The 25,633-nt window shown below is 38.4% G+C and overlaps 4 protein-coding genes across 14 annotated transcripts in view; 1 reads left to right on the top strand and 3 right to left on the bottom strand.

The window, feature by feature from the left end:
* The window catches only part of adgre5b.1 (adhesion G protein-coupled receptor E5b, duplicate 1), a 42,767-nt gene extending 37,555 nt beyond the window's left edge, over positions 1–5,212 (top strand). For all 3 annotated transcript variants that reach the window (XM_087237962.1, XM_087237961.1, XM_087237963.1), the window contains 2 exons: positions 1,443–1,535; positions 2,847–5,212. In XM_087237962.1, the coding sequence (XP_087094088.1) occupies positions 1,443–1,535; positions 2,847–2,891 (138 nt within the window). In that variant the 3' untranslated portion in view covers positions 2,892–5,212. The remainder of the gene's footprint in view (positions 1–1,442; positions 1,536–2,846) is intronic.
* Positions 5,213–6,945: 1,733 nt separating this feature from the next.
* On the bottom strand, positions 6,946–12,058 carry LOC147837589 (uncharacterized). 4 transcript variants are annotated; one of them, XR_015477134.1, is made up of 4 exons: positions 12,030–12,058; positions 11,009–11,176; positions 8,467–10,928; positions 6,946–8,135 (listed from the first exon to the last, which is right to left on the bottom strand). XR_015477134.1 is itself a non-coding variant. In XM_087238102.1 (4 exons), the coding sequence occupies exons 1-4, from the start codon at positions 11,962–11,964 to the stop codon at positions 7,008–7,010; spliced, it is 1,476 nt and encodes a 491-aa protein (XP_087094228.1). In that variant the 5' UTR covers positions 11,965–12,058; the 3' UTR covers positions 6,946–7,007. The 4 variants fall into 4 exon arrangements, 3 of the variants coding, with proteins under 3 accessions (XP_087094228.1, XP_087094227.1, XP_087094229.1); XM_087238102.1 differs by having other exon boundaries at positions 6,946–8,017; positions 10,634–10,928; positions 11,962–12,058; XM_087238101.1 differs by having other exon boundaries at positions 6,946–8,017; positions 10,634–10,928.
* Positions 12,059–13,515: 1,457 nt separating this feature from the next.
* On the bottom strand, positions 13,516–18,634 carry zgc:174890. 4 transcript variants are annotated; one of them, NM_001122845.2, is given in 5 exon segments: positions 13,516–15,047; positions 16,797–16,887; positions 16,918–17,166; positions 17,247–17,414; positions 18,326–18,634. In NM_001122845.2, coding segments are annotated over 5 exon segments (1,536 nt in total). In that variant the 5' UTR covers positions 18,338–18,634; the 3' UTR covers positions 13,516–14,031.
* LOC108190743 (uncharacterized) lies at positions 18,326–25,131 on the bottom strand. 3 transcript variants are annotated; one of them, XM_087238118.2, is made up of 5 exons: positions 25,096–25,131; positions 24,077–24,244; positions 23,717–23,996; positions 21,921–21,968; positions 18,326–18,435 (listed from the first exon to the last, which is right to left on the bottom strand). In XM_087238118.2, the coding sequence occupies exons 1-5, from the start codon at positions 25,096–25,098 to the stop codon at positions 18,428–18,430; spliced, it is 507 nt and encodes a 168-aa protein (XP_087094244.1). In that variant the 5' UTR covers positions 25,099–25,131; the 3' UTR covers positions 18,326–18,427. The 3 variants fall into 3 exon arrangements, with proteins under 3 accessions (XP_087094244.1, XP_087094243.1, XP_087094242.1); XM_087238117.2 differs by lacking the exon at positions 18,326–18,435 and adding an exon at positions 20,629–21,771; XM_087238116.2 differs by lacking the exon at positions 18,326–18,435 and having other exon boundaries at positions 20,629–21,968.
* Between the last annotated feature and the right edge of the window lie 502 nt (positions 25,132–25,633).

Here is a 25,633-nt window from a genome sequence, read left to right as displayed (position 1 = left end):
TGGCAGTAAGTGTTTACGTTCCTTTGTGTCGAGTTTCTTCACTGGTGTTTTTTTTTCTTTTCTGAACACTACATTAATATGCAAATAGATCAAACTAGCTTATTCAGAGGGGCAATCCGGCGGATGTGCACCAACTTTAATCATAAGGTAAACACAAAATTCTCCATCTGGAGCTCCTTCACGAGACTCGACACTTGTAAACACTCACTGCATCGGGATCACAGCTTTCAGCACCGCCCACACTGGGCACAGCTACCAAGCTGACCAATCGTCAATTGCGTCGCTTCACTCCCATTCATGAATTCTCTTGCGGGGCATTATGGGATAGCGCAGCGTGCATGGGATGCACACTTCAGAATCTCGCCAGAAGTAGTAAGTCATCCGGGTACTTCTCGCATACTGATTTTTTAATTCTATGAATTCTGACACACTACTAGGCTCGCATATTGATTTTAGCGTACTATATAGTATGGAAGTATGCGGTTTTTAACGAAGCCTAAGTAACGAAACTAGTTACTATTTTGGGGAATAACTCAATATTGTAATGCATTACTTTCTAAAGTATCCTCCCCCAACACTGTGCAGCTTCACTTAGATCGCCCCCTAGTGGTAAATAGGTTTCATCGTTTGTTTTAACGAATCTGGAATCAGTTTCTTGAGTTTATAGATGTTTTAATGAGATAAATGTGAAGTGAAAAAGGAGGAATATCTTGTCCTGATGAGCAGAGCCCTCAATTTAATTATATAAGCCCTGAATATAGATAAAAGACCAGATTTTATGCAGATGCTTAATATTTAATGATATAAGATAATAAGCGAAGTGCATTTATTAAGTTATACTTTCACCTTAACATTTGGAGTGTGTTTGAACAATACAATTTTAATGCATGCTTTGCTTGAGTTTACTTGGTTTTGATTGGCAGGTGTCATAGTGGCATTTCGAAGGTTAAGAATCAGTGAATCATTTTGTTAAATAATGATTAGTTATATTAGTGCAAAGCTTTCTTTCTGTATTTACAGCTTTACACACACAATAATGCACATGCACTACAATGTGTTGGTCTATTTGATTGTTTTATGTCCATTACTCAAAGGAAATAGTTAATAATCAGACTTTTATAGTCTTCTCATCCACCATTTTAACTTTGTAATCAAGATTTCTTTTTCTTAGTAATGCAAGATTGCGAAACTAACCACACTGACAGATCTGTACAATCTCATCAGATTTCTAAATGTGAGAAAACACAAACATGCAGATGAAGAAGCAGCAGGTTTAACAGTTTAACTCCTGCAGTGTGTTTAACACCTCAGTGTGCGATCGACAGCAAACACACACTAGCAGATCTCACTAAATCTCTCATGAGAACGGCAAGAAATAATCTCAGAAATATATGTATTTTACATGTTCCATTCCATACAGTGTGTGTTATCGCCCTCTTTAGGTCAGAGAGGAGTACTGCAAGCTCATTACCAGGATCTGCTCACTCAAGAAGAAGAAATATTCAGAATTCAGCACCAGCAATCACTCCAGTCAGGTGAATGAACACGCTGACATCAACACTGAACATGCTCACCGCGGACACGTGTTTTAGAGCTTGTGTAAATGTTCATCTTAAACTTTATTGTAAAATTTACATGGCAAATGTCCTTTTACCAGCCATCTTAACTACACGGTTGAACATTTGTCCATAAACTACCATCAAAACAAAACCTTAGGAACACAGTTTAACCAAAGAAACAATAGAAAATAAATGAATAGTCAAAGCTTAAACGTTGTTAAAATTTGGTTTGCATACTTATAAATTAAGGAGAAAATAATTCCTGAAACATCCATCTGATGTCATTATTGATATTTGCTGATAGCTAATGTTAATATTCTTTGAATAAACACACATGAAAAAATACTGTGGTATTTTATAGCAAATATTGTAGTGTTTTTGAACCATACTGTAGTAAAGTGTATTATATTATTCACAACAATTTGTTAATAAGTGCTCCTGGATACTTTAGTAGATTAATAACTATAGCGAACCGATAAACTGTAATAAATACTGTAGTAGACTTTAGTTTTACTATAGTAAACTGGTGTATTGTAGACTATAGTCCACCCTATAGTAGAAAACTACAATATTGGGTCATTTGTTTGCATTACAATAGTTGTGTTACCATAGCAACTGTAGAATCGCCACAACAAATCAACTACTATAGATGTTACCATAGCAACCATGGAATCACCACAGATCAACTACTATAGATGTTGTGTTACCATAGCAACTATTGAATCACCACAAAAAAAATCTATTAATAGTTGTCGTGTTACCATAGCAACTGTAGAATGCCCCAACAGATCAATTACTATAGGTGTTGTGTTACCATAGTAACAGTAGAATCGCCCCAACAGATCCAATTAATATAGTTGTTGTTACTATAGCAACAACTATAGAATCACAACAGATTAATTACTATAGTTACCATAGCAACTTTAGAATGCCCCAACAGATCAATTATCATTGTTGTTGTGTTACTATAGCAACTGTAGAATCACCACAACAGATCAATTACTATAGGTGTCGTGTTACCATAGCAACTGTAAAATCGCCCCAACAAATCAATTACTAGTTGTCCTGTTACCATAGCAACTATAGAATCACCACAGCAGATTAATTCAAGTGCTGTACTTTAGTGTAGTTCAGAAACACAAAGAGGAAACTCCTCGTCAACATATTTAATACACTCCACACTACTCGTGAAGCACGTAACATTGTCTTGAGATGAATGACAGCTAGATTAGTTTCTGTGTAATACTGTGGTACGACTGGTGTAAACTCACAATGTGACCTTTGCAGCAGCCGCTCCGGAGCGATCAGACCAGCGGAGAATCAAAGATATAGAGCGTCCGTCCAGTCCTGGAGGATCCTTACAGACATCTGACTTCCCTTCTGCAGCACACCAGGAGATCTGCTTTCTGTCTGTCTGTCTGATCAGTGGGGTTATTATTGCAGGTGTGGACTCGTCACTGGAGAACAAGATGAAACATATCAGCTCAAATAATAAAGCATGTAGGTCAGTCAGCGAATGGGCTTTTAGACACTTTTGCTGCATCCTAATTTGCCTACTTATACTGTCCTAAAACTATATACTAGGGAAAATGTATGTTCTTATGAGTGTGTGAGAGCTTTAGGTAAAGCTACTTCTGTTAGTACCACTAGAGCTTAGTAACATGTCCTGTCAGTCATCTTGTCAGATCATGCACATTTCTTATTTAACTCCCAGTCATTTTGCAGACGAAGGTTAATCTGCTATTTGTGGGTCTGTTATGCCGTGAAATGTCATCAGGTCTTTGTGTAAATATGCATTTAAAAATAACCGACCAAACGCACCTTTTATAAAAGCCCACAATGTTGTTGCAGATAAACATGACGCAGAAAACATGAATATTTTCCATTAATTATCCATTCAAATATCTTTACCTAAGCCTCTCAATTTAACCATCACTCTCACACAATCGCCATGTTTGTAGTTCTTAAACATTTGGTTTACCAGTGATTGTAGTTCTAATGCAATTGGTAATGTATTTTAGGTGATATTAGCCGTTAGCATGGATTTAGCACTTTAAATTTTTATCCGACATAGTAGACCATCTGGGTAACTTTGAAAAACTCAGTTCAACATCCTCTCAGATTTGGGATACATCGACTCTATACTCAGATGCTAATTAGGATGTATGATATGCAAATTAGGATGCAGTGTTTAGTTATTTTGTTGTGTTTAAAAGGTGCACTAAGCAATGCATTCAGCATAGTCGTGTTAGTTTAATCGCAGGACAATTGAGGCCAATTTTGCATATTTGCGGCAAATGTGCTGCACGTTTTGCGTCATTCACTGATTCGCCAGTCAGCAGTAAGGGGCGTTTCTAATAATGATAGTGGAGGTATGTTAAGTGGGCGTGGCTTGCTTGATTATGGCCGTGTTTGTGTTGGTGAATTTAAATATCAACATATAAAGAGTCCCAAAACACTCCTGCAGCCAATCAGCAGTAAGGGGCGTGTCTAGCAATGACAGAGGAGATTTAAAAGGGGGTGGGGCCTGTTAGAATATGGGCATGTTTGTTTTAGAGCTTTCACATATCAACATATAGAGTTCCAAAAGACACCTACAGCCAATCAGCAGTGAGGGGCGTGTCTAGTAGTGATAGGAGAGATATGTAAAGTGGGCGTGTCCTCTTTGATTAAGGGCATGTTTGTTTTGGTGCTTTAAAATATCAACATATAGAGAGTCCTTAAACACATCTACAGCCAATCAGCAGTAAAGGGCGTGTCTAGCCATGATAGTGAAGATTCAAAAGGGGGGTGGGGCCTATTTGATTATGGGCGCATTGTTTTGATGCTTTCAAACATCCACATATAGAGTCTCAAAACACACCTGCAGCCAATCAGCAGTAAGGGGTGTGTCTATTAATGATAGTGGAGATATGCTGGAAAATGGGCGTGGCCTATTTTGATATGGCCGTGTTTGTTTTGGTGGTTTCAAATATCAACATAATTGGGGAAGATTGCCTTAGTGCACCTTTAAGTGTAGAAGACGTTAGACTGAATGTGAAAGGCAGCTTTTATTTGCTTGTATAAGAAACCGTTTGTAAAGATTCTACATGTAAAGCTAGTCTATACTCTGCCTTATGAAATTTATCATGTCATTTCTTTACCACATTTGCACTTTGGCGCCACTGTCTTTAAGCTGTTGGGAAATGTGATGTATTTATATGGTAAACAGGTGAGAGAGGTACTTTAGGTTAATGAAGCTATTAAAAAAGCAGGAATATTAGTGAAAAAGCCTGTTTTAACAGCAGATTTTCTTATTTAACTCTTAATAAAACTACAACAAAGCATCTGGATCACTCATGTTGGAACTGAAGCTGTTTTGGACTTTAGTTTTGATATTTTTAATGAGAAAATTCCTGTTCTGGAGAAAATTTATCAGAATTTTATTAAAACTCCTTTTGCTTTTGCAATGTTTTTTTTTTAATATGAGCTTTCTGTTGTATGTATTATTGAAATATTTGTAAGAAACGTTATATTTTCCACAATGAATGAACTTTTTTTTTTGTGTATCTTCTAGAGGAAGTGTTTTTGTACTTGAACTTGAAGGGTCATTTTTTGCCCTGATGTGGTACTGCCATCTGTTTTTCAGCAAATATTAAATATCTGCACAAAGACGCCGTGGAGTTCTTCATTTGTGTTCCAGTTGTTATTTAATTAACGTGATTACAGGAACGCTTCACCTGAAAATGACAATTCTGTCATCATTTTTCTTTTCCTGAACCTGATCCGAGTTTCTTTATCTTTGTTTCTTCTGTTGAATAAAAAGGAAGATATTTTGAAGAATGTTGTAAACTAGTAGCCATTGTTTTTCATAGTACTTGTATTGAATGCTATGCTAACGGACATTCTTCAAAATACCTGCACTTGTGTTTAAAAGAAATAGAAACTTGGATCCTGATTAGTAAATTAGTGCTGGGAGTCATTCTCCCCACGATGCGATATCACCATACAATTATTATTATTATTATTGCAATTTAAACATATTACGATATTCTGCTATACATTGCATGGATTACCTTTTTACAATTCATTCGATTTTCCGCTTCAGTTCAATTATTTGATTGTGTGCAGTAGACAAAGATGACATCTGTGCATTCGCTGCATAATCAGCTCAACCACTATAGTTGTTGTGTTACCATAGCGACTATAGAATCATCACAACAAATAAAATATTAGTTGTTCCCATAGCAACCATAGAATCCCCACAACAGATCAATTACTATAGTTGTGTTACTATAGCAACTATAGAATCACCACTACAAATCAATTCCAGTTGTTGTTGTGATACCCTAGCAACTATGGAATCATCACAACTGATCAAATACCAGCTGTTCCCATAGCAACCATAGAATCACCACAACAGATGAATTACTAAAATTGTTGTTAGCATAGCACCTATAGAATCACTACAACAGATAAATCACTATAGCTGTGTTACTACGGCAACTATAGAATCACTACTACAAATCAATTACTAGTTGTTGTTACCCTAGCAACTATAATCATCCCAACAGATCAATTACTATAGTTGTTGTTATTGTTACCGTAGCTACTATAGAATAACCACAACAGATCAATTACTATGGTTGTGTTACTATAGCAACTATAGAATCGCCACTACAAATCAAATACAATAGTTAGTACGCAAGTAAACAAACCGCCAGACACAACATGCTGCTTTTTACTATGGAGGGGCGACTGCGCTGACTGATTGTATGCTTGCTTTAGAAAAACGACACATTTCGAGAATGAAGCACAGCCGCTTCTGAAAAACAATGTTTAATGCATCGCTCGTCACTTCAGGAGAAGGTGTGAATTAATTTAGATAAACTGTGACATGGTCATCTTGTTGAAATGTTACCAACGATCCATCAGGTAATGTTTTCCCTCTTTCTCTCTCTCTATGCTAGTAAAGTGCTGTCAACAAATATTTTTCCTCCATATCCCATAATGCACAGCGCATCAGCCTACGGCAGCTGGATTAGTCCAAAAGGTGCACTACAGATAATATTCTCACCACAAGAAAACTGCTCCAGTGTTCGTTTGAAAGCGTACCAAGACCACCTCTTTAAGCAGGTCTCGGTACGCTCTTTTGGTGCGGACTTGAGTACGATTGCTGCATTCACACCTGCCCAAACGAACCACACCAAGAGGGAAAACCAACTCTAGTGCGATTCAACCAAACTAAATAAGGCAGGTGTGAAAGCACCCGAAGATCTCAAAACTCAGGGCTTCTGGTAGTACCCAGTAAGTCCACTAAAGGAGGTTGAGCCTTCTCATATATGGCTCCATAACACTCAATTGATATTTTTTCACAACATTAAAATAAACGAAGAGTAAAAGCAAATTAGGACATTTTCAAGAACTATCACTTTAATAATTAAATTACACAGCAGTCAATTCTACACATCAATTCTGCTCATCCACTCGTCCTCCTCCATGTCTCTTCTGGTGGCTCAGAAAACTTCCTAAATACGCAAACCTCTCTTCGCAGATGGAGCAGCGGTACGGTTTCTCTCCGGTATGAACCCTCTCGTGGGTCTTCATCACATCAGATCGTGCAAACGTCTTGTCGCAGTGTGAACACTTATACGGCTTTTCTCCAGTGTGAGTCCTCATGTGGTTCTTAAAGATGATTTGTTTGTTGAAACTCCGCCCACAGATGTTGCACAGGTACGGTTTTTCCCCAGTGTGGGTTCTCTGGTGAGCAATTAAATGTGTCGCGGTTAAAAAACTCTTCCCGCATTCGGCGCACAGGTACGGTTTCTCTCCACCGTGAGTCTTCTCATGAGAGGTCAAAGCTGATTTCTGCCGGAATCGCTTGTCGCAGTGTTTGCACTGATGCGGTTTGTCCTCAGAGTGGAATTTTAGATGTGAGCTTAGAGAGCTGCTGGTTGTGAAGGTTTTTCCGCACTCGCTGCACTTGTACGGCTTGTCGTTGGTGTGAATGCGGACGTGTTTCTTTAAGTGGGATCCGTGGTTGAAGCTCTTCTCGCAGTGAGGGCATTTATACGGCCGCTCGCCCGTGTGGATTCTCTTATGAGCCTCCAGGTTCCCTTTGGTGCTGAATGATTTGTTGCATACGTCACACTGCACACGCAGTTCACCGCTGTGCGTCTTCATGTGAGCTTTTAGCTGCCAAGACAATAAAAAGTCCATCCCGCACTGTTTGCAGTGAAACTCCTTTGTTTCCAGATGCTCCTTCTGGTGGCATCTCTTCTCTTTTAAAGTGGGAAAGCACTTATCACATTTCCAGCAGGTGAAGACCTTCGGCTCTGAGTGTTTTTTTTCATGAGCCAATAAAAAACTTTCATAGGAGAATGTTTTTTTGCAGGAGGTGCAAGGGAACCTCTTCTTGGCCTTCGGCTCATCTTTTGAAGACGAAGGAGCTTCTTCATCAGACGATTCAACGTTGTCATCTGAAAGCAGCAGAACTTCAATAATAAATCTGACTGTTTTTAATAGTAAAAATGTACAAATAACAAATTACTGCGTATCATTTAATAAACCGTTTTATCTACTGGAACTAAAATGGAACTAGTTTTGCTCACATGGCTGATAACTGAATATTAATATGAATTAGATGTCATTACGCTGTCCTGCCGGCAGCCAATCATCAGACAGTTACAGTATATAAATGCTGAGACAATTCTAATTCCAGGCATACAGAAAAGAGAGTGCATCCTGCAGGTGGTTTGTCAAGCCCACTCACCCGAGTGAATCTCACTCAGAATGAGGCTTATAATCAGTGCTTAATTTGTGAATAGCGAGGTCCCGGATTACATCAGGGCAACTGATCTGGCATGTTCCCAGAGGAAGGAAAGGTGTAGCGCACGAAAATGGAGATGGAGGGAGGATGTGGCATTGCGTTGGATGTCAGAGGGGTGTTGCGGACGACGGACTAAAGCAAAGAGTGGGGGAGGTTGTTGCGGACGAAAGTTAAAAGGGTTGGAGAGTCGCAGAAAGGGGGAGGAGGGCCGTTGAGGAGGGGGATCGGTAAAATTAGTTGCGGGATCAGATTTCAGAGGTGCCGGATATGGAGTGTTCCAGCACAAATTAAGCCCTGCTTATAATAGAGCAGCACGATTAATTGATAAAAGATTGCGTTCTTGATTCGATCCCCTAGACCAGGGATGTCCAAACTCGTTCCAGGAGGGCCGGCATCCAACCCCAATTAACCACACCTGAACCAGCTAAACAAGCTGAGTTTAGACACTACTGCCCTAGAAGATCTTAATCCAGCATTTCTACGATTCTCCCAATTATATTTTTAAGTTCAGGAGAGAAGCAAAGGCGATCGCACTACACACTGTTTTACATATGTTGCTCGATGCAACGTGGACATCTCTCAATGGTGTTGAAAGAGTCACATGCTGTATTTATAAGGTATAATTCACCCAAAAATGTCATTTCTGTTTTCATGTTCATGATGTATTCACGGCCGCGAAACCACACGTGAGCTGACAGTGAGCTGTTACCACAGAGAGGGCGCACCTGTGATTGAAGTCTACTTTAGAGAGCAGAACCTGCATAAGCTGTGATTAGCCCCTTTCACACAGTGATAACGGTAAATATCTTACCGGCAAAGCTTGAAAATAAACAAACAACGGCTTATCATAAGCATCTTATTGATGATTATTTACACGGTTGGCATTAAGATGAACATATAAACGTTATCTGACTAACTTCTAGCAGTTAAACGTGTCTGGGAAAATATTCACAGGCTTTTACTTTCATAAACCGCGCGGACGTGAATGCGTCTGAGTGTTCTGATTGGCTAAAGTAGACGTCTCACGTTAGCATGTTCTAGACGTGCACGCGCTCTTTCCGGCAATCTTCCTTCTGCGTTCACACAACGCAGCATTCCGGCAAATCACCACTAATATTACAACTTCTCTTTCTGGAAAATAGCCAGAACGAATTTACCGGTATTTTCAAAAAGGGCCTGTTCACATACACACCTTTCCGGAAAATTGCCTGTAATTTTCCGGTAAGGTCTGTATGTGTGAAAGGGGCTATAAAAAGCTAATAAAGACGTAAAACGTAGTTTATTCTAAACAGTTATGCGTTTTTATACGCATTTTAAAAATCGGGATGGTGTTTCCATCATTTATACGCACATCCAAAATGCACATAAAAATAGGTGGATGGAAATGTAGCTACTGGCATTTTATCGTGACGCTCATCTGAGTTCCAGCAGTCAGCGGGTGCTTTGAGCACAATACCCTAGAGAGCAGTGCACGCCGGCCAGTTTATCAAGGATGAAGCACTAGATGGGGTCTCACTATAGTTGTTAAACATGATATTTATTTAATCTTGTCTCCATCTAACGACTCTACTGTCTTTTGAATCTATCAGGTAACATGTCTCAAAGTCAGTACACTGCTTCAGTCTTTCGCTTTCACGCTTGTACTTAGTCATTTGAGTGAAACCTCAGATTCTGTTGGTTGGTTGCGCGCCTTTTTAAACAAACCAAGTTTGTGGATGCCATTAATAATAATAATAATAATTATTAATTAATTATTATTATTATTATTATGGGTAAAACAAAGACCATGCAGGTCAGGTTGTTGGAATGCAAGGCTACAAATTATAATTTGTTATGAATTAACGAATTATTCATCCATCACGATGTTTCACATTAGACGTCATACAATGCCAAATTGGTCAACATCGGCCAACCCTAAAATGTACATCACATTTGACATGAACATGTGGAATTCACCTCAAATGTGTGTGGCGTGAAACATTTGCGTAATGGCAAAAGCATCCCGGAAGCAAACTTTGGTGAGAACAAAGCATATGAATCACACAATGTTTTCTATGAACATGGACAATTGCTAGGAGAGTTGTTAGGAAAGTGTCTGGTGCATACGGCGAGGATAGTTTGAAGAAAGTAATAACCAAAAGCCTGTTAACATAATCACAAAGTTTGAGATCTGTCAAATCATCTCAGATCTAACCACAGGGATATTCTAGGCAAGGCAAGGCAAACACTACAAACACTGATGTCAAAAGTTATACATGAAACAAACCTGCAGGAATGAATTCATCATCATTATCATCATCACCATCATCTTTATCACCCTCATCCTCCTCCTGGTCTCTCTGATCGTCTTCTTCTGTGGTGTTTTCTGTGCTCTGGATCAGGTTCCTGCAGTCCTCCAGCCTGACGGAGCACATCTTCAGTGTGGTCTGCTGTTCTCCAGCGTCTGGCTCAGAGCTCTGATGATCCTGAGCGTCAGTATAACAGAGTAAAGTCAGGCTGAGCTCTGAGTTCTGCGTGTCTCTGGATCTCTGAGCTCTGACGCCGCACAGCGAATCCTGACGCTGAAAAACACAAGAAACATCAGCTGCGTCTGACAGAGAGCTCATCAATCCACCTTCAGGACATGAAGATCTGCTCAAACCTCTGGCTGGAGTTTCTCTCCTCTTTCTCTCAGCTTGGCCTCCAGCGACGCCACCTCTTTCTTCAGCTGACAGATTTGACTGATGAAATCCTCAATATCCAGCATGGACAGATCAGTTCCTACTGATTTACAGCAGCTCACGTCCAGCTGCACCTCCATGCTCAACATCTGCACACAAACACCACATCATCAGCAAACACACGCGTTCATAACCAAACCATCAAACTCAGAATGAGAGACAAACTGCACAGAAAGCAAGTCAATTACTGACATTTATAATGTTGTATAAATTGTACTCACATGAAAAATCCTCTAGTAATGGAAACTTTTGAATCAAACTATAGTAAATAATGTCAATTAAGCTGTTGTGGTAGAATTTTATAGTTGCTCAAGTAACACAACTACAGCAATATAAACAAATGACCCAATACTGTAGTTATTCTACAACTATGGGTATATTACACTACAATAGACCATTGTTTACTGTAGTAAAAAACAAAGTAAGCTACAATATATGTTACATCAGTTCACTGCAGTAATACTACAGTATACCGGAGCATTCATTAACAAACAGTAGTAATTATTCTAATATATACACAGTACATATGTACTGTATAGTCTGGTTCAAAACACTGTATTTCCAATAAGTTATTAAAGTATTTATTAATTTGGATGGCCATAAATGAGTTTAGTTTCATTACAGGACCTGTTTATAAAAGGAAAAATAACAAAGTACAACATATATATTACCATAAGCGTGACATAATTCAGAGTGCTACTGAAATTGAATATTTTTAAAGCAGTTTTACAACAAATAACATTGTTCAAGTGTTCGTGCAGTAAAACAGCAACTTTGTTGTTAACCTACTTGTTTTTACTGTAAGTAAATACAACATTTTGCTACGAAAAAAAATAAATATATGGTGGTTAAATCATAGTAAACACATGCTAACCATGGCTTATTCCTGCTGTTTGTACAACGGTGAATAACTTCATATAGCAGAACACAAAAGACACTCACCATCGCTTCCATCGTGGGCTCCAGTGTTTATTTCTTCCGTGGTTTGGCGGTCCGGTAGATGAAAATCACCACAGCGCCCTCTACAGTACCGCTCAGCTATCGCCATTAATATGATGAAGAAAAAACTCTGAAAACGTCAGCTTCTTCACCCAAATGACACCCTTGATACTATTATTAACACGACCAAATAAAGTCGATGAAATGAAATTAACATTTCATCGAGTTCCAACCTATTGTGTTTTATTAACGTCTCTGTCTACCCCAACCCTAAACATATCCCTTATCGTATTGAATAGTAGTAGCTAAATGTCCAGTAGCCGCAGTTATGACCCCGCGGAGTTAAGCCCCTCCCACATACAAAATTGGCAGATAACGGCTAAATTCAGATCAGTTTGAATTGATACAAAATTCAAATGTTTACCCGCCGTTTTGTCAGAGTCCGTTATTTTTCTCCAGAGCTGAAAATCTCCACTTAAGCAGCGATATACACACCTCAAATTTGCAATCTTATATTCACAATATATCTTAAGGCTGAAAGTAGTCCATATCTTTATAACTGCAAATTTGGGAGAAACTAAATTAAATGAAACTTTACAAGAATCCCACATAAGCTGAACAAAGACCGTGTCCAAAAACGCATATGAACATACAATGAAGCATGTTAAAAAACAGTATGTAAGCAAAGTTGTTTGAAATTATCCGCTTTTTAAGTCGTGCGTATCAGTGACGTATTGAATACTGTTTCTGGGTCCAAGCCGCTACTTATTTGAATTGAGAAAATATTCGTTTATGGAAACTTTTTAGTCACATCACACATTAAAGTAAAGTTTATATAAAATCAGTGTACACATCAATCTCTGGACTTACTGCATCACAAATACAAAAAAATGTAACAATTTATTAAAAAATAATCACTTTCTAGTCATCGGATATAGGGTATATGTTGAGCTAGTGTTGTTCCTATACTGATAAACTTCCGACGACCCGTTATTGTGAATCTTTTCCCATTTTATACGATTTCTAATTGTTCCTTTTACAGCATCGATGTTGTAATATAATTAAAATACATTCGGTTACATAAACTTTGGCATTCATTTAGTTGTTCACCATTCATACAGTTCACCGGAAGTGCTTAACCCAGGTTACTGGCAAATTAAAAGTCCTATTAGCATGCTTCGGCATATACCTTATTAGGCATGGGCATATATATATATATATATATATATATATATATATATATATATATATATATATATATATATTGCAATCGTGGTTTTTCGAAAGTATTACATCACTTTGTAAACATTTATTATCACCATTTGATGAGCCCCCTCATACAGTTTGATATAGCGATTGGACCCAGATATAGCTTGGCTGGACACGCCCTGGCCTGAACCAATCATGTGGATCGAGCACGCCGTTGTTAACATTAGGAGGCAAACACTTTGGACAACGCTTGAACAAAATTTAAGACCTCAGAAAAACACGATTAAGACTATTTAATACCTTTTAAGGGCCTTAATTTTCTTATAACTGATTTATCAATTTTTTATATTTTTAAAGACCCCGCGGACACCCTGATACAGAACATTTTTTGAGTAGTAAAAGTGAATTTACACATACATACTCGAGTAGTAGATGCTTTTAAATGCAGCCATATACTTGTTTAAATTATGACACTTAGTTTTCATTTCTACATTTTTAAAGGTGTATTTTAATATGGTAATATAATATCACAAAGAACAGGTTTGTCCATTCTAGTGAGCTACTTTTTCATTGTTTCTCTATGTAGACACGCAGTTAATGGACATGACCATTACGCTCATGTGTTTTGCAGCATCTTTCACATCAGCACTGTTTTGATGACAACGTACTATGGAAGTCAATAGCTAACAGTGCACAATTTTAACTTCTTTTCCAAATATCAAAATACGCAGAGCAGTGGAGAGTGAGGACTAGGATGAAGAAACGCTGCCAGAAACACTCAGTCGTCAATTCTCCATCATGCGCTGATCTGCGCATCCACTAGTTCTGCTCCATGTTTCTTCTGGTGGCTCAGAAAACTTCCTAAATACGCAAACCTCTCTTCGCAGATGGAGCAGCGGTACGGTTTCTCTCCGGTATGAATCCTCTCGTGGGTCTTCAGCACGCCAGATCGTGCAAACGTCTTGTCGCAGTGTGAACACTTATAGGGTCTTTCTCCAGTGTGAGTCCTCATGTGGTTTACTAAGATGGCTGGTTTACTGAAACTCCGCCCACAGATGTTGCACAGGCACGGTTTTTCCCCAGTGTGGGTTCGCTGGTGATAAACCAGCGCAGTACAAGTTTTAACCCTCTTCCCGCATTCGGCACACAGGTACGGCTTCTCTCCAGTGTGAATCCTCTCATGGACATTCAGACTTGCTTTCGTGCGGAATCGCTTGTCGCAGTATTTGCACTGATGCGGTTTTTCCTCAGAGTGGAATTTTAGATGAGAGTTTAGAGAGTTGTTTGTTGTGAAGGTTTTTCCGCACTCGCTGCACTGGTACGGCCTCTCGTTGGTGTGAATGCGGATGTGGTTCTTCATGTAGGATTTGTAATTAAATCTCTTCTCGCAGTGAGGGCATTTATACGGCCGCTCGCCCGTGTGGATTCTCTTATGAACCTCTAGGTTTGCTTTGGTGCTGAATGATTTGTTGCATACGTCACACTGCATACGCAGTTCACCGCTGTGCGTCTTCATGTGAACTTTTAGTTCTTTAGACAATGAAAAGTTCTTCCCGCACTGTTCACAGTGGAACTCCTTTTCTGCCAGATGCTCTTTCAGGTGAAGTTTTCTCTCCTGTAATGTTGGAAAGCACTTACGACATCTCCAGCAGGTGAAGACCTTCGGTTCTGAGTGTTTTTTTACGTGAATCAAGAAATAACTTTGACAGGTGTATGTTTTTCCACAGGAGGTGCAGGAGAAACTCTTCTTGGTCTTCCGCTTACCTTTTAAAGATAAAGGCAATTCTTTATCAGACGATCCAATGTTGTCATCTGAAAGAAACAGAACTTCAATAAAAAATCTGACGGTACATTGAATAGTTACAGGGTTTATCCAGAACTTAAGTTGAATTTAATACCTTTTTAACACCTTCAAAAAAAATGTAATACCAGCACGGATTAGAGCTGCAACTATAGTGGCGTTAATGAAATATCTTTCCAAATAGAATAACATAATGCAGATAACATATGCAGTTAAGTAAAGCACAAGGATTCATCAAGATGTCACAATGGGCCTTTGTCCATAGTTTTTCAACAATGTCATTTATGTCACGGCGGAGCACGATTACAAACCGTTCTCAGCCAGGAATTCTCTGCATAGTTAGACAACCATCCTGAACTGTGCCGATAGATTCTATGTGACTGTTGACGGGCGGCTCTGTTGCCAAGCTACCACCAGTGTTGCCAGATATAGTGGACTTCCAGGTCAAAAGCTGTCCAAAACCCACCCCAACGCACATAAAAACGCCCAAAATATTAGATGAATTTCTGTTATTTATTTTTAATAGAAATTATCTAGTTACTTTAACTATCAAAATTATTAACTATACAGCAACCAACACCAACAGTCACACAACCACAACCTAACTGGATCACATTAAAACACTGCCCCCTCTACCGATTAGAGCAGGGATTCTCAACCGGTGGGCCGCGAGATAACTTAAATATTACACTAGTATACAAAAACAGCCTCACTATTAATCACAGACATAACTGTGGTGTAAATTTCCAACCGCTGGACGTCAACTAGGACTACGTTCTCAGTTGTATAAAGCAAACAGTCTTGCAAATGTAAAGGTAACGACGACTAGAGTTATAATAACCAGCTTGCGCATGCCTTACGTCTGCAACTTGTACTGTATCAGAGTCGCACAAGTCTGTTTATTCACAAACTTTGTGTGAACACTTTAAAATATCCTCATCGTTGTCCAAATTATTGCCTGCGAGTGTTTTGTAACAGACGAGCACCCGTACAGGAGGATCTGGTGATACTCGATGGTGTTTCAGTAGTGAACAGCTGTTCACTGTTCCTGTCAGCGAGCTTCAATAATGTCCTGCAAACCCAACCGCCTTCAGATCAGTGATTCAACAGATTTAGAGGGTTTTTACAGTGTTTTACGTTTAGGGTTCAGTTGTTTATTTTAATGAATCAGTCTAATTCAAAGCAGCAGCAGTGTTTTTGCCATTTCCTGTAGTCATGTCAGGTTGTAAAGAATAACTTAAGGAAAGAATTCAGGAGCTTTGAATCTGTCCGTGCATTTTATATATATATATATATATATATATATATATATATATATATATATATTTTTTTTTTTTTTTTTTTTTTTTTAATTTTTTAAAATAAAATTATGTTTATTAGGGCACATAAATGTTTTGCTAATAAATAAAGCTTTACAATAAGCATTTTCTCAAGATAATTAGTTTGGGCCTTCAAAAAATTTCGGAGAAAAAGGTGGGCCTTGAAGTGTAAAAGGTTGAGAACTCCTGTATTAGAGTATGTTTTGCTCAGGTTATGTTCCCATCATTATCTGGCTATGCTCAGGTTATGTTCTAGTTTAGAAAAGCCTGATTGGACTGATCTGGTTTTGACAACTCAAAACTAATCCTGCAATCCAGAGTTTTAAGCCACCATCATGGAACAGCAAAGAGTAAGCACCAAAAAGAAAACCTGACCTTACACAGTCTCTGCTGACATTTACAAACTATGAAAAACCACAAGAGGTCATAAAAGAAACAAACCTGCAGGAATAAATTCATCATCATCATCATCATTTTCCTTATCATCCTTTCCATTTTCATCATCATCACCACCATCATCATCATCATCATCATCATCATCATCATCATCATCATCATCCTCCTCCTCCTCCTCCTCCTCCTGGTCTCTCTGATCGTCTTCTTCTGTGGTGTTTTCAGTTCTCTGGATCAGGTTCCTGCAGTCCTCCAGCCTGACGGAGCACATCTTCAGTGTGGTCTGCTGTTCTCCAGCGTCTGGCTCAGAGCTCTGATGATCCTGAGCGTCAGTATAACAGAGTAAAGTCAGGCTGAGCTCTGAGTTCTGCGTGTCTCTGGATCTCTGAGCTCTGACGCCGCACAGCGAATCCTGACGCTGAAAAACACAAGAAACATCAGCTGCGTCTGACAGAGAGCTCATCAATCCACCTTCAGGACATGAAGATCTGCTCAAACCTCTGGCTGGAGTTTCTCTCCTCTTTCTCTCAGCTTGGCCTCCAGCGACGCCACCTCTTTCTTCAGCTGACAGATTTGACTGATGAAATCCTCAATATCCAGCATGGACAGATCAGTTCCTACTGATTTACAGCAGCTCACGTCCACCTGCACCTCCATGCTCAACATCTGCACACAAACACCACATCATCAGCAAACACACGCGTTCATAACCAAACCATCAAACTCAGAATGAGAGAAAAACTGCACAGAAAGCAAGTAAAATACTGACATTTATAATGTATATTATGTACTGTCAATGCCCACATGGAAAAATACTCTGGTAATGTATACTTTTTGAATCATACTATAGTAATTAATGTCAATTAAGCTGTTGTGGTAGAATTCTATAGTTGCTCATGTAACACAACTACAGTAATACGAACAATACTGTAGTTATTCTACAACTATGGGTATATTATACTACAATAAACTATTGTTTACTGTAGTAAAAAAACAAAGTAAGCTACAATTATATATATATACATATATATATATATATACATATATATATATATATATATATATATATATATATATATATATATATATATATATATATATATATAACATCAGTTTACTATAGTTAATACTACAGTATACCGGACCATTCATTAACAAACAGAAGTAATTCTTCTAATATATGCACAGTACATGTGTACTGTATAGTCTGGTTCAAAAACACTGTAGTACTTTTAATACATTATTATAGTGTTTATTTATTTAGTCATAAATGTGTTTTAATTTCATTACAGGGCCGGTTTATAACAGGAAAAATAACAAAGTACATATATTATTGAATATTTTTAAAGCAGTTTTACTACAAATAACATTGTTTAAACGTGCTCGTGCGGTAAAGGAGTAAAACCTTGGAGTAAAACTTTGTCGTTAACCTACTTGTTAGTAAACCACCAATTTTGATACGACTAAAACAATATATGATGCTTAAATCATAGAAATCACAAATTATTAGCCATAGCTTATTCCTGCTGTTTGTAAAACGGCGAATAACTTCATAATGCAGAGCAAGAAACACTCACCATCGTTTCCATCGTGGGCTCCAGTGTTTACTTCTTCAGTGGTTTGGTGATCCGGTAGAAAATCACCACAGCGCCCCTCACAGTACCGCTCAGTTGTCGCCATTAATATTCTGGAAAAAACTCTGAAAACGTCAGCTTCTTCACCGACATGACAAGACTGATCCTTAGCATGGTGAAATAAAGTCGATAAAATTAAGACATAACAAAACGAGTTGGTCCAACCTATTTTATCAATTAACGTTTATATCTACCCCAGCCCTAAACCTATCCATTATCATAATGAAAAATAGTAATTATTAATGTCCAGTCTTAAAAATGTCCAGTAGTGGCAGTTATAACCCCGCGGAGTTAAGCCCCTCCCACACACTTAATTGGCAGATAACGGCTAAATTCAGTTCAGTTTAAATTGATACAAAATTCAAATGTTTACCCGCCGTTTTCTCAGAGTCAGTTATTTTTCTCCAGAGCTGAAAATCTCCACTAAAGCAGCGACATACACACCAAACCCCAGCTTATGGAGTGAATAAAGGACTGAAATTATCTGCTTTTTAAGTCGTGCGTATCAGTGACATATTGAATACTGTTTCTGGGTCCAAGCCGCTACTCATTTGAATTAAGAAAACATTTGTTTATGGACACTTTTTAGTCACATCACACATTTAAGTTCATTTTATATAAAATCATGGTGTACACATCAATCTCTGGACTTGTATCACAAATACCAAAATTGTAAAAATTTTATAAAAATAAAAAAATTACTTTCTAGTCATCAGATATAGGGTATATGCCGAGCTATTGTTGTTCCCATACTGATAAACTTCCGGTGACCTGTTATTGTGAATCTTTTCCCATTTTATACGGTTCCTTTTACAGCATCGATGTTGTAATATAATTAAAATACATTTAGTTAAATAAACTTCGGCATTCATTTAGTTGTTCAAGCATAAAACGATACAAAATGCCTTTTGCTTGCACGCGCACGTCAGAATCGGCAGGCTAGCACAGAAGCTCCATTGAATAAACTGGGGTAAAATAAATACTCATATTACAAAGACATGGCGGAGGAAATGTAATGTAATGCAGTGCTTTTTGTACAATCTGAGACCCACTTAATATCGGATATCACTCAGCCAGTGAAGATCGCTGATTTTTTAAGAAAACAGACCTTAAACGCGCCGATTTTTGCATTGGCATACAGTTCACCAGAAGCACTTAACTCAGGTTACTGGCAAATTAAAAGTCCTATTAGCATGCTTCGGCATATACCCTATTAGGAATGGGCATATATATATTGCGATCATGGTTTTCGAAAGTATTACATCGCTTTGTAAACATTTATTAGCACCATTTGATGAGCCTCCTCATACAGTTTGATATAGCGATTGGACCCGGAAGCCGCATTGTGTTACGTCACAATTAACAAGCAGATAATTTTGTACAAACAGAAAAAGTACCCAGATGACCAATTACTATCAGCAAGATTCAGTAGTATGCATGCTGTGGAGGCTATGCTATCCAATAATGCAATGCTAGATAATTCATAAATGGAACTGAAGTGACCCAACTGACGTGGGTAGGTCATGTGATTTTAAGTAATGGCGATTTAGAACCTCCAAGTTCCATTTGTACTATTAGCATTCATACTATATACAGGGTATATGCAGGAATCCTAAAGGTACATTCAATACCCTTTTAAGACTTTTTAAAAGACCTTCTCAAAATATTTTAATCGCCACTTCAAGATCTAATCAGTATCAAACCGTTAACTTAATAAATAGTTGTTGATAAACAGTTGTAGTTAAATAAGTCAATGGAGCACAACCGTGCAACAGAACTCAGATAAGCTCAGAAAGAAACAAAGCTTGAAAGAATAACTTGCGCAGTTATTTTCAGGCTTCATCCACTGTTTAAACTCGTCTTACTCTAACCAGGAGTACGCAAATTTACATTTCCCCATTTTTCCCTGTTTCGCTCTATAATTCGCTACTTGTGGAGAGCGTCACATCACCTTCCCGTGTTTAAAATAAACATATTTAAGAGTCAAACACTTTGGACAATGCTTGAACAAAATTTAAGACCTTGTAAAAACACGATTAAGACTTTTTAATACCTTGTAAGGGCCCTAATTTTCTTATAATTTATTTATCACCTTTTAATACTTTTAAAGACCCCGCGGACACCCTGATACAGAACGCACTTTTCGAACAGTCGTGTAGTACATTTGGATTTACTTGTACAGTATATACTCGAGTAGTAGATGCTTTCAAATCCAACCATATACTTGTTTAATTTATGACACTTAGTTTTTGATTTATAAATTTTTTTTTTAAAGGTGTATTTTAATATGGTAATATAATATCGCAAAGAACAGGTTTGTCCATTCCAGTGAGCTACTTTTTCATTGTTTCTCTATGTAGACACGCAGTTAATGGACATGACCATTACGCTCATGTGTTTTGCAGCATCTTTCACATCAGCACTGTTTTGATGACAACGTACTATGGAAGTCAATAGCTAACAGTGCACAATTTTAACTTCTTTTCCAAATATCAAAATATGCAAGGCAGTGGAGAGTGAGGACTAGGATGAAGAAACGCTGCTAGAAACACTCAGTCGTCAATTCTCCATCATGCGCTGATCTGCGCATCCACTAGTTCTGCTCCATGTTTCTTCTGGTGGCTCTGAAAACTTCCTAAATACGCAAACCTCTCTTCGCAGATGGAGCAGCGGTACGGTTTCTCTCCGGTATGAACCCTCTCGTGGGTCTTCAGCACGTCAGATCGTGCAAACGTCTTGTCGCAGTGTGAACACTTATAGGGTCTTTCTCCAGTGTGAGTCCTCATGTGGTTTACTAAGATGGTTGGTTTACTGAAACTCCGCCCACAGATGTTGCACAGGTACGGTTTTTCTCCAGTGTGGATTCTTTGGTGACAAACCAGCTCAGTAGAAGTTTTAACCCTCTTCCCGCATTCGGCACACAGGTACGGCTTCTCTCCGGTGTGAATCCTCTCATGGACATTCAGGTTTGCTTTCATGCGGAATCGCTTGTCGCAGTATTTGCACTGATGCGGTTTTTCCTCAGAGTGGAATTTTAGATGAGAGTTTAGAGAGTTGTTTGTTTTGAAGGTTTTTCCGCACTCGCTGCACTGGTACGGCCTCTCGTTGGTGTGAATGCGGATGTGGTTCTTCATGTAGGATTTGTAATTAAATCTCTTCTTGCAGTGAGGGCATTTATACGGCCGCTCGCCCGTGTGGATTCTCTTATGAACCTCCAGGTTTGCTTTGGTGCTGAATGATTTGTTGCATACGTCACACTGGACACGCTGGTCACCGCTGTGCGTCTTCATGTGAACTTTTAGCTGATTAGACAATAAAAAGTTCTTCCCGCACTGTTCACAGTGGAACTCCTTTTCTGCCAGATGCTCTTTCAGGTGAAGTTTTCTCTCCTGTAATGTTGGAAAGCACTTACGACATCTCCAGCAGATGAAGACCTTCGGTTCTGAGTGTTTTTTTTCATGAATCAATAAATAACTTTGACAGGTGTATGCTTTTCCACAGGAGGTGCAGGAGAAACTCTTCTTGACCTTCGGCTTACCTTTCGAAGTTAACGGCGCTTCTTCATCAGACGATCCAATGTTGTCATCTGAAAGAAGCAGAAGTTCAATAAAATATCTGACTGTACATTGAATAGTTACAGGGTTTATAAAGAACTTCTTAAGTTGAAATTAATACCTTTTACAACCTTTTTTAATACCTTCAAAAAATATTAACACCAGCACGACTTAGAGCTGCAACTGTAGTGGCGTAAATGAAATATCTTTCCAAATGGACATAACATATTGCAGATAACATATGCAGTTAAGTAAAGCGGAAGGATTAATCAAGATGTCATAATGAACCTTTGTCCATAGTTTTTAATTAATGTCATAGATGTCACAGCACAGCACGATTACAAACCGTTCTCAGCCCGAAATTCTCGGCACGCTTAGACAACCATTCTGAACTATGTGACTGTGTTGACTTTGCGGACGGCTCTGTTGCCAAGCTACCACCAGCATTGCCAGATATAGTGGACTTATAGTGGAGAGATATAGCCCAAAAGCTGTCCAAAACCCACCCAAACGCACAGAAAATTAGATGAATATTTTATCTATTTTTAATTAAAATAAACCTAGTTACTTTAACTGTCATAATTTTTAACCATACAGCAACCAACACCAACAGTCACACAACCACGACATAACCGCATTACATTGAAACACTGCACTAGCTATTGGAGTATGCTTTACTTGCGAAATTGGGAATAAATTCATCCCATTTGGCATTTTCAATTCTTTCGAACATAATCAGGTGCTGCTTGTCAATCAGACAATGCTTCTATGTTTGTTCTTGCTGTCAATTACGGGAAAAAAGATCTATAAAAGTGTCATAATAAACCGCTGTGAGTTGAACTGCAGGCGCTGCGTGATGCGCGTGCAAGCGAGATTATATTGATCGTCTTCTTGCAGTCGTGGCAACAGACTAGAGTCCTCCAGCCAGAGGTCCGAAAACTTGCATTTCCCATTTTATAATTTAATTGATGAACGAAAGCGAGCTTGCAGATATGGTTGGCAGCAAGCCAGACGGGTACCCAGTTTGTTTTGTTTTTTCGCTTTGTTCTGGCTACGTTTACGTTATTTTCTGGTTATGTTTGTGTTATTTTCTGATTATGGGCACACTGCTTTCTGGTGATGTTCAGGTTATGCTCAGATTATATTCTGATGACATTGTTTACATTATTATTTTGCTTATTTTTAATGATGTTCAAGTTATGTTCATGTTGTTTTCTGGTTACACTCTGACTATGCTCAGGTTACGTTCTAGTTATGTTTCCGTCATTATCAAGTTATGCTCAGGTTATGTTTCAGTCATTATCTGGTTATGCTCAGGTTATGTTCAGGTTATGTTCCTGTCATTATCTGGTTATGCTCAGGTTATTTTCTAGTTATGTTTACGTCACTATCTGGCTATGTTCAGGTTATGTTCTAGTTATGTTCACATCACTATCTGGCTATGTTCTAGTTATGTTCCCGTCATTATCTGGCTAGGCACAGGTTATGTTCTAGTTATGTTCCCACTATTATCTGGCTATGTTCAGGTTATGTTCATGTTCCCGTCATTATCTGGCTATGTTCAAGTTATGTTCTAGTTTAGAAATCACAAACCAAGACCAACAAAGCCTGATTGCACTGGTCTGGTTTTGACAACTCAAAACTAATCCTGTAATTCGGAGTTTGTTAAACCACCATTATGGAACAGCAAAGAGTAAGCAACAGGGAACCTAATCTTACAGAGTCTCTGCCGACATTTAAAAATCATGAAAAACAACAAGAAGTCATAAAAGAAACAAACCTGGAGGAATAAATTCATCATCATCTTTTTCATTTTCATCATTATCAACATCATCATCCTCCTGGTCTATCTGATCGTCTTCTTCTGTGGTGTTTTCTGTGCTCTGGATCAGGTTACTGCAGTCCTCCAGTCTGACGGAGCACATCTTCAGTGTGGTCTGCTGTTCTCCAGCGTTTGGCTCAGAGCTCTGATGATCCTGAGCGTCAGTATAACAGAGTAAAGTCAGGCTGAGCTCTGAGTTCTGCGTGTCTCTGGATCTCTGAGCTCTGACGCCGCACAGCTGAAAAACACAAGAAACATCAGCTGCGTCTGACAGAGAGCTCATTAATCCACCTTCAGGACATGAAGATCTGCTCAAACCTCTGGCTGGAGTTTCTCTCCTCTTTCTCTCAGCTTGGCCTCCAGCGACGCCACCTCTTTCTTCAGCTGACAGATTTGACTGATGAAATCCTCAATATCCAGCATGGACAGATCAGTTCCTACTGATTTACAGCAGCTCACGTCCACCTGCACCTCCATGCTCAACATCTGCACACAAACACCACATCATCAGCAAACACACGCGTTCATAACCAAACCATCAAACTCAGAATGAGAGAAGAACTGCACAGAAAGCAAGTAAAATACTGACATTTATAATATATATTGTATAAATTGTACCCACATGAAAAATCCTCTAGTAATGTACACTTTTGAATCAAACTATAGTAAATAATGTCAATTAAGCTGTTGTGGTAGAATTCAATAGTTGCTCATGTAACACAACTACAGTAATATGAACAAATGACCCAATACTGTAGTTATTCTATAACTATGGGTATATTACACTACAATAGACCATTATTTACTGTAGTAAAAAACAAAGTAAGCTACAAAATATACATTACATCAGTTCACTGCAGTAAAACTACAGTATGCAAGAGCATTCATTGACAAACAGTTGTAATTAATATAATATATACACAGTACATTTGAATTATGTTGTCTGGTTCAAAAACACAGTAGTATTTCCAATATATTATTATAATATTTATGCATTTGCATTGTCATGAGTTTAGTTTCATTACAGGACCTGTTTATAAAAGGAAAAATAACAAAGTACAACATTTATATTTCCATAAGCGTGACATATTTCAAAGTGCTACTGAAATTTAATATTTTTAAAGCAGTTTTACTACAAATAACGTTGTTCAAAAGTGTTCGTGCGGTAAAACAGCAACTTTGTTGTTAGCCTACTTGTTTTTAACGTTAGTAAACCACCCATTTTGCTACAAATAAAACAATATATGGTGCTTTAATCATATAACTCGCATATTATCCATGGCCTATTGCTGCTGTTTATAAAACGGTGGATAACTTCACATAGAACAAACACTCACCATCGCGGGCTCCAGTGTTTATTCCTTCAGTGGTTTGGCGGCAAGGTAGAAGAAAATCACCACAGCGCCCCCTGCAATACCGCTCAGCTATCGCCATTAATATTGTGAAGAAAAAAAAAAACTATAAACGTCAGCTTCTTCACCCAAATAACATACTAGCATGGTGAATTTAAGTCGATAAAATTATAACATGACAAAACGAGTTGGTCCAACCAATTGTGTTTTGTTAAGGTTCATATCTACCCCAACCCTAAACCTCTTTTATCATAATAAAAAATAGTAACTGATAATGTCTAGTCTAAAAATGTCCAGTAGCCGCAGTTATAACCATATCTTTTACAGTCTATGCTATATAAACGCGACGTTATTAAAGCCCCTCCCACACACCAGGCAGATAACGGCTAAATTCAGTTTGAATTGATACAAAATTCAAATGTTTTCCCGCCGTTTTCTGAGTCAGTTATTTTTCTCCAGAGCTGAAAATCTCCACTTAAACAGACACATACGACAAACCCCAGCTTATGGAGTAAATAAAGGA

Source organism: Danio rerio, chromosome 1 (assembly GCF_052040795.2).
Source record: "Danio rerio strain M-AB ecotype USA chromosome 1, GRCz13ab, whole genome shotgun sequence".
Lineage (NCBI taxonomy): Eukaryota > Metazoa > Chordata > Actinopteri > Cypriniformes > Danionidae > Danio > Danio rerio.
This window is presented reverse-complemented; position numbering and strand designations above follow the sequence as displayed.

Excerpts from the sequence above, each read along its gene's own strand:
- zgc:174890 (XM_087236403.1), bottom strand. Across the intron at positions 17,167-17,246 it reads GAGAGAAACTCCAGCCAGAG|CGTCAGGATTCGCTGTGCGG; the intron begins GTTTGAGCAGAT and ends TGTGTTTTTCAG. Across the intron at positions 15,048-16,796 it reads TGATGAATTTATTCCTGCAG|ATGACAACATTGGATCGTCT; the intron begins GTTTGTTTCTTT and ends TGTTTCTTTCAG.
- LOC147837589 (XM_087238101.1), bottom strand. Across the intron at positions 10,929-11,008 it reads GAGAGAAACTCCAGCCAGAG|CGTCAGGATTCGCTGTGCGG; the intron begins GTTTGAGCAGAT and ends TGTGTTTTTCAG. Across the intron at positions 8,018-10,633 it reads TGATGAATTCATTCCTGCAG|ATGACAACGTTGAATCGTCT; the intron begins GTTTGTTTCATG and ends TGCTGCTTTCAG.
- LOC108190743 (XM_087238116.2), bottom strand. Across the intron at positions 23,997-24,076 it reads GAGAGAAACTCCAGCCAGAG|CTGTGCGGCGTCAGAGCTCA; the intron begins GTTTGAGCAGAT and ends TGTGTTTTTCAG. Across the intron at positions 21,969-23,716 it reads TGATGAATTTATTCCTCCAG|ATGACAACATTGGATCGTCT; the intron begins GTTTGTTTCTTT and ends TGCTTCTTTCAG.